The sequence below is a fragment of the Grammomys surdaster genome, unplaced genomic scaffold (assembly GCF_004785775.1).
Source record: "Grammomys surdaster isolate TR1022 unplaced genomic scaffold, NIH_TR_1.0 126118, whole genome shotgun sequence".
In the NCBI taxonomy this organism is placed as follows: domain Eukaryota; kingdom Metazoa; phylum Chordata; class Mammalia; order Rodentia; family Muridae; genus Grammomys; species Grammomys surdaster.
Window position 1 is genome coordinate 3,974,170 of NW_021620926.1, and position 11,444 is coordinate 3,985,613.

General features: G+C 46.4%; 1 protein-coding gene across 2 annotated transcripts in view; it reads right to left on the reverse strand.

Moving 5' to 3' along the window:
• The window catches only part of Tiam1 (T cell lymphoma invasion and metastasis 1), a 119,538-nt gene that overhangs the window by 17,850 nt on the left and 90,244 nt on the right, over positions 1 to 11,444 (reverse strand). For both annotated transcript variants that reach the window (XM_028756367.1, XM_028756368.1), the window contains 5 exons: positions 9,937 to 10,005; positions 9,507 to 9,632; positions 6,718 to 6,826; positions 2,274 to 2,453; positions 1,949 to 2,067 (listed from right to left, as the gene is read on the reverse strand). In XM_028756367.1, coding sequence (XP_028612200.1) covers positions 1,949 to 2,067; positions 2,274 to 2,453; positions 6,718 to 6,826; positions 9,507 to 9,632; positions 9,937 to 10,005 — 603 coding nt within the window. The remainder of the gene's footprint in view (positions 1 to 1,948; positions 2,068 to 2,273; positions 2,454 to 6,717; positions 6,827 to 9,506; positions 9,633 to 9,936; positions 10,006 to 11,444) is intronic.

Consider the following 11,444-nt stretch of genomic DNA (forward strand, 5'->3'; position numbering starts at 1 on the left):
GCTGGTAGAAGGAGAGAACAGATTCTGGCAAGCTGATCTCTGACCTCCAGACACTGGTATCCATCCACGCCCCACAAATACATGCATTTAAAAATATGTCATTAAAAGAACCAAAGAGCTGGGTAACAGCCCTTTGTGTTTGTGAGGGAAGAGCGTTCTGCAGGGTAAGCAAGCAAACTTCCCAGCTTTGCTCTCACCCTGCTGATCACCGCAGAAGCATGCCCACCTCTCGCTCCCGCAGGTGGAAGCATAACACAGGCTGGAATACTCTCCAGTCTAGGAGCATCCCGACATAGACGACTGCTAGTGAAATCCCATCCTCACAATTCACCTCAGTATCGCCAACATTTTTTTCAACACAGGCACAAGTTTTCACGCACTTGTCCTTCTTAAATTGTGTGTGTCCATTCCTTTGGTTTGGTTTTTTGAGACAAGGTTTCTCTTTGTAGCCCTGGCTGTCCTAGAACTCACTCTGTGGACCAGGCTGGCCTTGAACTCAGAAATCCGCCTGCCTTTGCCTCCCAAGTGCTGGGATTAAAGGCATGCACCACCACTGTCTGGCTGTGACTGTTTCTTTTAAGCAGTGTTTTGGGTACAATAAAAAAAAAATTATTGTCACTGGAACCAACATTCCCCGAACAGTCATTTTTTAAGTATCAGCTATGTGCCTGGTACTTGATGAGACTAGACATCCTAACCTGGAGACTCAGATTCACACTTCAGAGGCCTTCACAGAGACAGACGGCCCACACGGGGTAACAGAGGCCTTCACAGAGACGGCCCACACAGGGTAAGGGCATTTGCTTCCTCATGCAGTACAAATGAAAATCAGAGACCCCAGAGGCAAAGAACAGAACATCAGATGCAGGTTTATTCTACCAAGAAACAGCTCAGGTAAAAATAAAAATTCATGTGTAGCCTAGAGCATAATTGTCAATTCGATGCCTCGGAGGCACACCATGGGGTACACCTGTGAAGAACTAGGTTAAGGCTGGCCTCGGAGAATGCTTAGGAGGTGTGGGAAGGTTCATCTTAACCAGGGGCAGAGATCTGGACGGGGGAAAACGGAGAAGGTGAGCTGACCACCAGCACGTGTGTAATGCTTTCTGACTCATAATACAATGTGACCAGCTCCTTCAAGTATCTGTCACTGTAACATTCCTGCCATGGTGGACTTTACCCTGAACTATGAGCCAACATAAGCCCCTTTTAAAATACTGTGGTCTGTGTATTTCCACAGAGCAACAGGAAAAGAAAAGAAACTATGACACATGGGCTTCAAAGACAAGTCCTGTTGTATAGAAGTTTCCTCAAGATTGAAGTATTCCATCTCCCAGCAAGCGCCTCAAGACAGAAGTTAAATAACTCAAAACAGCTTCAGGAAGTCCTTGAAACTGACAGGATTCACTGCGCCCCTCCCTCCCAGAGTAAGCAAAAAAGACAGCCAAGAGTCACTCTCTCAGCCAAGTCAGGATGCAATGAATATTCTCAGACCAGAATGGCTACCTGAAAGGAGTAGAAACCAGCTGAGCTACCTGGAAGGAGTTTAGATCAACTGAGTCACTTGGAAAGGACACTGGCCAACCTGTTGAGCCACCTGCAGGCTGTGCAGTGTGCTCCAGATTCCCAGCTTCTGTGAGCTGTCACCCATGCTGGGGTGGGCTTTGATGAGGCAGTTGTCTTTGAGTCACTTCTGCTCCTGTAAGTAACCCCTCATCCATACTCCTGTAAGTAACCCCAATAAAACTCACTGGTTCCACCAAACTAGACTTTGGTGGTATCCACACTGTGGTCTATCATGGGATCCTTTTTTGAGGTGAGGTGTTTGTATTATATTTCCTGAGGTTGTTGTGCAACACCAGCCAATGAAAACAATTACACCTCGTAAAAAGAGAGCATCGTGCCTCAAGGGGGTGAGAGATGGGTGGAGGACAACAACACTCCTCACCTCTTTCTTCTCTCCCGTCTGCTCAGCAATCAGCTGGTCAAACACAGCACCAAACTCTTCATGGATCTTCTGCATCTCATTGATGTGACTGGCAACCTTGTTCATAGTCTTGATGGCCACTAGAAGAACACAGGCATTGAGAAGGAGCTGTGCAGAGGCTAGTCATTCACGTGTGCATGTGAGTTGTGTGAGACTGTGTGTGCATGCATGTGTGTATGTGATGCATGTGCATGAGAGTCTGTGGGCATGCGTGTGTACATGTGTTTGCACACATATATGCGCATGTCTCTGTGTGTGCACATGTCCGTGTGTAACGTATGCTCACCATCCAGGTGGTAGTGCTCCTCACTCTCCGCATCGGTCAGCGCAAACAGCTCCCTGAGCAGAAGCGGGTACTTGAGGACCCTTTGGATGGGCTTGATGAGGTAAGACTCCAGCGTGGATGAGTGCTGCTGCCTTGGGTTCTGGGCATCCAGGAACGCCTTGAAGGCCGTGTCCGTCTTGGCTGGAAGGGACAGAATACAGGTCGTCAGGACAGCACGCTCGATCTAATTTCAAGGTTTCTTTTTATAGGACTGGGCACAGCAGACTCTGAGGAGCCAGAGAGGTCTTGCTGAGGCACACATGGGATGGGCCTATTGGTCATGTGATGGGGACAAAGACTAATTAAAGGATTTTGTTCACCCTCATCATATTGAGCATGTCTTTCCATTCTGACACTTGACTCTTGTTAGTATTCTGTCTAAACTCCACCCCCACAGTTACCTGGCAACAGCCAGATAGGCCTGGCCCACTATAAAAGAGGCTGCTTGCCCCTTCCTCTATCTCTCGATCTCTTGATCCCTCTGTCCCCTTGCCCCTTTCCCTTCCCCCTCTCTCCACATGGTCATGGCCAGCCTCTACTTCTCTACTCTCTCTCTTTCTCTCCTCTCCCCACACCCTGCCTACTACCCTAACTCCCCTCCCCATGCCCTGAATAAACTCTATTCTAGACTATACCAGTGTCTGGCTGGTCCCTCAGGGGGAAGAGATGTCTCAGCACAGGCCCGCTGAGACATCCCCTTCCCCAATACCTCTCCATAGAACATACTCTCTGTATCACTTTATCTTTTTATAAACACATCAACTCCTACTGTCCTTGGGGTGACCACTCTTCGAGGGCCTAGCCAGCTCCTGAAGGTAGCACATGATTTGCCTGAAAGAATCAATTCAGTGAGCGTCTCTCCACACCTGTCAGTTCTCGGGAGCCGCTGATGCTCCAGGTCCCCAACTACTACCCTCATCACTGCTGGGGCAGGTGTCACACCGCTCAGCATCTGCCACAGCCCAGAGCCCACTGGAGCCATCCAAGCTGGCAAGCTATTCCTTCACGTCCTAAACAATCTCAGCATTTCCCCCAAGGGACACCACATGGCCGCCTCCTTCTCCTGGGACCCGGGAATGACAAATTACAGATATCCTCTGCTCTACCAGCCCCACCACACCTGGATAATCATAGCAACCTCCTCCTGGTCCCCAAACTTCTAAACACTTCACTGCTGGGAGGAATTTAAAAACAGGCAGAAAAAACAAACAAACGAGCAAATAAAAACATTAAAAAACAAACAAAACAGGAACAGAAAGAGCATCCTACACCTCTTTAAGTTAAGTGAGGCAGGACCCTCAAGGCAGGATGACGTCAGCTCTGCAGCCTACCAGCTGTTAGCATCTAGATGGTGGGGATCACCCCAACAGAGCTCAAGCTCTGGCAAACACCTTTTCTCCAGTCTCACTTTCATCTGTGTCCCAGCTGGGATGGCAGGGGGCCCAGGGGAGCCTTGGAGACGGGGGTACCTACGAGGATGATGGGAAAATGGCCAATGGCTTCCAGGTACAGAAGGAGGCAAAATACATGGAAAGGGAGGGACAGTTTGTAACTTCACAGTGGACAGCTACAACGTCTAGGCTGGTGAACTGTACTGACAGGGTGGCTGCCCCAACTATAGGTTTGTCAGGAGACGAGCAAGCCCCTCCTCCACACCCTCCCTTGCTTGTTTCTTCTGTTCCTTTACTTTTGAGTTGTGGCCTTTGAACAGATATGTACACAAGAATCATCTCTGTTGGAACAAACTCCTTCTTCGTACTCAGGACCTTAGTATTCATCAGGATTATGTCTGTCCTTCAGAAGTTAGATACAGCCCTCCATGGAGTTAGATTCTTCAGAAGACCAGCCAGTCAGAGGAACCTGATGGTTCTTGAATAAATGAGCAGTTTCTTAAAAGTCATCTGCCTTTAACCAGCAAAAATCCATCAGCCCTAGGAAAGAGAGCCTGTAAGACTACAACTTCTGAGCCCTTTGAAATCCTATTGGGAAGAATCAAGAGAGCCCTGTGTCTCTGATCCCAGCATTCAGGAGGCAGGGGCAGGTGAGTCTCTGTGAGTTCAAGGTCACCCTTGGTCTACATGGCAAGTCCCAGGTATAGAGTGAGGCCTTGTCTCAAAAGGAGAAGAGGAAGAAGAGTAAAATAGGGGGAAAGGGAGAAGAAAAGAGAGAGGAGGGGAGGGGAGAGAGAATCGGATTTTGCAGGTTCAGATCATGATTTTCCTTTCAAAAAAATTCCTGAAGGAAAAGGACAGTGTGACACTGGCCTACACGTACTAGGGACACTGGACTAGTTTGAGAGTTGTCCCATGGAGAAAGCTGGCTTTTAATATCTGATTAGGTTCAAAGAGGGCCTATCTAGGAATCTCTTTCCTGAAAAGCACACCTTGGCTCTCAAGAGCAACCATAGAGATGCTGGTCACTAAGTCGTCATGACGTGCATTTCCTATGAGGGAGGAGTAGGCGTCCCAGAATATAAGCAGTCCTCCCATGAACACATGTAGTCCTCCCATACTCCCTGGCTCCATCTGCTAAGAATCATACATAGAAACAAGCTCTGGGTCTCAAAAAACCCACAGCTCACTTGATAACTAGAAAAATGTAGGTCGTGCCTACTGTTCTATGGGACAATTTGGAGTGATGGTGTATTTTTCAGATGCGAGAAAATATTAGTGAATTGAGAAAAATAATCCACACAGGCAAAATTTAATCTAACTGAATGATTAAAAAAGTACTAACTGCTTGAAGATTGATAATGCATGCTTAACTTCACTACAGAGCAAAAATTCTGATAATGGCTATACTGGCATTCTGATACTGATTGGCAATCAATAAAGGTTTTAAAAGAAACACATACACACCCTCACACACAGAGAACCAACACAGCGAGTGTCAAAATGAATTAAGATCAGACCACATGACAGGGAAATTCTGAGAACCCTGCAGCACAGACTGGCACTCTCAGCATTCCTCACGTTGCCCGGGGCAGGGTCTTCTGTTATCCAGAGACCTGCATTATTCTAGCATTTCCTAAAATTATTTTAAATGAAGTGAGGCTGGTTCTCTTGGGTAGCAAACATAAACACAACACATGGAAATCATTCATCCAGGGACTTGATAAGCAGGATGTTTTCTTGGCAGCCACAGAGCAACATCGAGGTAAAGCAACCTCATTTCCAGAGATCATTTTGAATCCACACCTTCTACTGATTCCACCCTCCAAAGCACTTTCTCTGTCTGGAGCAGAGGATGATATGCATATGGTATGCATTACACTGACTTGTGAAAACCCTTTGAATAAACTGAAGTGGATTTATTAAAAAAAAAAAAGACCAGGGTTAACCAGATAGTCTAGGCTGGTCTTGAACTCAAGACCTAGCTATTGTCTCAGTTTGCTGCAGGCTGGAGTTATAGACGGGTGCTGCCACAAGGGACCAGCCAGGTTTTAAAATGGATATGCAGTAACTACACATAGCCATGGGGTAGACTGTGCTATCTTTACATATACAGTGGGAGCGATCAGAATGCCCATCATAAACATTCTCATCCTTTGTGTGGAGAAACACTGTTTCCTCTGTTAGTGTTACCCACCACCACTCTGGCACACGCTGATTTTCTCTTGCAGGCACTGGGGGTTGACCCCAAGGCTTTCTGCACGGAGGGTGAGCGCTCTACCGCCTGGCTGTGGTAGACCCTCTCTGTGCATGTCGCTGACCATCACACACTGAACTGTAGAACGTTTATATATTTTTTTAAAACCTCCAAGGGAAGTGTCTGGGCTGGGGGTGCAGCTCTGTGGCAGTGTTTGTCTTGCACGAATAATACGTTCAAGGTTAGAGGGAGGTACAGAGGTAGGTTTGAAAGGAGAAAGATCAGGGAGAACAGAAAGGAAGGGAGAGGAGGAGAGAGGGAAGGAAGAGGAGGGGCGAAAGAGAAAACTCCCCCCAACACAGAAACTACACTTTGGACTGTGTAAGAATGACTGCAGTAAGAGTAATTTTCCCAAATAACTGAAATCCTTCGGTAGTCACACTAATGGCTGCTAGCACACACACGCACACGCACACGCACACGCATGCACTCACTCACATAGAAACAAGCTCAGGAAAGATGTTTCCTTCCAAAACAGAGTTCGTGAAGCACAGTGAGTTATCACGGAAATTAATGAGAAGGAAGGGTAGAAGAGGTTTGTACATCACTGTAGGAAGACATGCTGAATCGGGCCCAAGATGGCTCAGTCAAAACTGACAGTATTACACCTGTCTCCTCAAAACCAATATTGTGGCATATGGGGATGTCAGCCTTGCCCACCGGTGCCTCTTGGATTTCTCTCTGAGAGCCATCCACAACAGCCAGCCACACGAATGCGAACCCACACACCTGTTCAAACCACTGGATCGTGCCTTACCTTTCACCAGGACCTTGGGGACTTTTGTGTGGCTCGCACAGAAGGCACTGTAGAGCTTGAAGCGGTCCGCGTAGTACAGGAAGGATCCCCCCAGAGAGAACAGCACTTTCTAGATTAAAGAGAAAAGGTGCAGTGGGTCGGTGCCCCTCGTCATTTGGACGAGAAGAGAGCAGGAAGATCACCTCTGTCTTGCTCTGTACCAACCCAAGTCTCCATGCCTGCCAAAGTCTTTCTTTGTTTACCGGTATCTTAAAATTGATTGTGGAAAAGTATTTTGGTTTAAAATGAGTTCTACTGATGCTGGATTTTGTCTTCTCACTATTGAATAACCTGTATGAGATGTCTGAATACTGATAATAAAATTATAGACCTTTGGTAAGGCAGAAACATCCTGACTTCCCCCATGGGGAGATAGAAGGGACAAACCAGAGAAATGCAGGAAAGGCTTATGCCTCCAAATCAGAAAAGACATTTTTCTGGTTACCACCTCCACTTTCCCCAAAGCCCCTCTATCCTCTCCAAGGGAGCAGATAAGAATCTAAGCAATACCAGTGCAGGAGACACGTTCACAACTCTTCAGTCTGAGCATGCTGCCCCAAGGGGATCACCCTGGGACGGACCTTCCCTGTTAGGACAGATGCACTTGGTGTGTGGCTTTCTATCCCATCCATTTGACCTAGATGAATGAAGATCAAGCCTCAGAATCTTCCAGAAGGTCCACGAGGGTCTGGTCTTGCTCAGGGAGAGGCTTTCTTCATTTAGGCTTAGTAATAAATCACAGGACTGACGAGGCGTCTCAGCAGTTAAAACTACCTGCTAAAAAATCTGGGAACTTCTATTCCTGGAACCCATGAAAGGGTAGACGGGGAGAACCAACTAGCCTCCAAATGCTTACTTACAGCAGCCCGTGTACACGTACATACACACCAAAAATAATAATAAAAAATATTTTTTTAAGAAAAGAATTAGGGTTGGTGAAATGGCTCAGTGGTTAAGAGCACTGACTGCTCTTCTAGAGGTCATGAGTTCAGATCCCAGTGACCACATGGTGGCTCACAACCATCTGTAATGGGATCTGATGCCCTCATATGGGTGTTTGAATACAGCTACAGTGTACTTGCATATAATAAATAAATAAAAAACCTTCAGCCCAGAGCGAGCGGGGTCCAGAGCAAGAGAGAGAAGGGAAGGGGGAAAAAAAAAGAATTAAAAGTTAAGTTCCAAGCAAGGGCTTAAGATCTTAGGGATGAATGATGCCCTGGGTTCCCAGATACAAAGTTGATCCAACATACAGTGCAAAGGGAGTTCAGTAGTCTACTAGTAAATCTACTTTAGACCACACTTAATTGGCATCCATAGTAATCAGAGACCTGAAATCTCTTCCTCCATGTTCAGCTCTTCCTCTACTTCCCCAGGGCCATGGCTGCAGGCCTATGTGAGATGAGGCTATCCATCTGAGTCATGATCATAAAACACAGGAAAAGCAGGACAGACCACAAACAACACCCCTTTCTTTACCCCACAGGATCCAGATAAAACAGTATCTCTGATATGTAGTACACATGATGGGAGAGACTCCCACATGGAAGCTGCCCAGGGCTGCTCACCTGCAGGACTTTTGAAGGCCCCACAGGCTAGGCCCCATTGCATGTCCCAAGAGGAAGTTCCATCAGGCAGATGTGAACATGCCCACGTTATCAGGAAGCAGGGCAAGGCTGCCTGCAGGTGGGGGGCAGTGTGAGGCAGGAACAGAAAATCACAAGGGACAGGAACTGACTTTCAGAGATGATTATGTTGTCCTGACTTTAGTAATGGCTTCATGGTTACTTGGGAATGCGTGTGCGTGTGTGTGTGTGTGTGTGTGTGTGTGCACGCACGCGCATGTGTATGTATATGTATGTGTGCGCATGTGTATGTGTTGGTGTGTATATGAGTGTGTGTGTGTGTATACACTCATAGATATATTCTCAGATCCTATACTTTAAATATAGGTGGTGCTTTATCAATTATATCACAGCTGATCCTGGTTTTAAAAGCACTGGGGCATGGGGGAGGGTGATATGTAAGCCAGCACACACATTATTGAGTTTTGTTGATTTGAAATTTGGAACAGGAAATTCTTCCCAGGGAATACACGAACCAGGGGAGAGGAAATGAGCCATGGATGAGTAACCCTTCCTCGAGTGCTAGTCACAGTCCTCATTAAGTCCACAAGGATGCTGTGCATATAGACAGGAATCAGTATGTCCATCAAAGTTTCCAGGAAGAGGATGGACTCATTTTATTAAAAGACCCAAAGGGGGTGGGGGATGGAGAGATGGCTAGTGGTTAAAAGCACTCATTGCCTGCCCTTTCCAGAGGGCCTGGGTTCGATTCCTAGCACCCACATGACATCTCACAACTGTTTGTAACTCTAGTTCTGGCATCTTCACAGAGACATACACACAGTCAAAAAACATTAATGCACATAAACATAAAAGACCCGAGGGGCTAATTTAATTTTGTTACTAGCTAATGTAACCTTCAGCTCCATGCTGCTTCCAAAGGAGACACTGGCAGCTAAATAAGTTTAATCACACCAACAGCATCAGACAACTGGGTCTCTCCCCACCCCCAATCTTCTTCAGATCATTCCCCACTGGGAAGTCCTATGAAGTTCTCAGGACTATGAGCTCTGGGAGATCAGAACTCTGCCTATAACACAGCATCAGGGTTCATCCTGACCCACAAGAAAGCCAACAGTACAAAGGGGTGGCTTTAAGCGCCTCGAGGACGAGGACAGGGCTTACCTTGAATTGGTCAACCTTCTCAAGCTTTTCCAAGTCAGGGACCAGTCTCACTCCATCTTCTAGAGTTTTAAGGAACTCAACTTGAAACTCCACCATTTCAGTTAAATTTCCAAAGAGTACATCAAGCTTAAAAAGAAAAAAAAGGAAAAGGAATTTAATCTACCACATATTACATGAGGGTTCACCAACTTTATTTGGGCCTGACTGCATGATTTCTGAGTACTAAGGGGTCTACTATTAGAGGGCAGGGCAGTCCCTCTTGTTCAGTGTACATCAAGGCTTAACAAGCTGCATCTGACCTCCTCTGACCAAATCGATTTGAGATGCGCCCCCTCCCCTGCCTCAGTGTTAGAAGGGCTCAATCTCCCTTTCTTCACCAGCAAGTCAGAAGCAGTGTGCCCCTCACAAGATCAAGACAGCTCCACCATACCTCATCCTGGGTGAGAAAGGTCTCCTTCTGAAGGGGCTTCAGGTATCTTTCCATGAGACAGTTTAAGTCCTATAAATTGGAAGGACACTTTGTTAGCATACCTAAAAGTCTGCAAGGAATCAATGGGATGAAAAGACAAACTGTGTTCCAGATTCTGAGGAGCCAGTGATGAAAGTCCACTATGACAGGAAGAAGCAAGCTTCTTCTACAAGTACCACAGACCCTGCAGGCCCCTTGGGCACTTCTGAAACCAATTCTTAAGCTCATATTGTACTCTGAGGTCAGGCTAAGCAGCTACATACAAAACGGACATGACTGTGTCCCAATAAAACTTTATTTGCAAAAAGAGGCAACAAGGTTGGATATGGCCTTTGGGTCACAATATGCTATAATATCTAGCCTTTGTTTAGGCTAAAATATAAGTAATTAAAAATGGATGGCCAGTCCTGGTTGCATAGGCCTGTGATCCTAGTCTGTGGGAGGTTGAATTATTTTTAATTCAGGGACAGTTTGGGCTCCAGGGTGAAACCTTGTCTTAGAAAAACAAAAAGCAACCAGATTACACTTCTGTCGACTGGGGTAGGAACAGAACAATTAATAACGTACAAGAAATGAGTGTGACCCTTCCACATAGGGTCACAATATTGCTATGCAAAGATCTAATTATGACTGGTTACAAAGTTTTCTTACCAATTCTCATCAATTAGAATCTTCCATTTTAAAAGAAACTAAATTCAGTTTGTATGTATGTGTGTGTGGTGTACCTGCGTGTGGGTGTTCATGTGTTATATACGTGGATTTGTGTGTGCATGCATGAATCCCTAGCATGTGCCTGGAGAAGCCAGAAAAAAATGTCAGGTGTTCTGCCCCAACACTTTCCACCTGTTTCCTTGAGAAAGGTCTCTCACTGAACCTGGAACCCACCAGGTTTAGGGCCAGGCTGGCTGTCTGGCCAGCAAGCTCCTGGGACCTGTCTTTCTCTGTCCCTAGGAGACATCACAGACATGTACAGCTGTGTGGGTGCCGGGGATTTGAACTCATGTCCTTATGCTTGCACGGCAAGTGCTCATATCCACTGAGCCATCTCACAGGCCCTAAATTCAGATACAGGAGTAGTTTATAATAGACTTAGAAGAGTCAGAAAGATGATTCAATATTTACCATAGATCATATAAATATATAAAATAACAACTAACAATGTTAGATGTTATTCAATATTCTATGATGTTATGATGTAATATTCTAGTTCTGTAAAATTCAAAGATCTCGACATCCATATTTGGACCTTGGTGTAGGTTTATACCCAGGTAGTGACCCACTTCACTTTTTCCTGAAGAGAAGGTAGGTAAGACCTGGAGGCCGGGCCACTGGGGGGTTTGGAGGCTGGAAAGGCTGGGGGCTGGGGGGTTAGAGGCTGGGGATGGTGGGGGCTAGGTGGCTTGGAGGCTGAGGAAGCTGGTGGGCTGGGGATTTGGAGGCCGGGGAGCCTGGTGAGCTGGGGGGTTTGG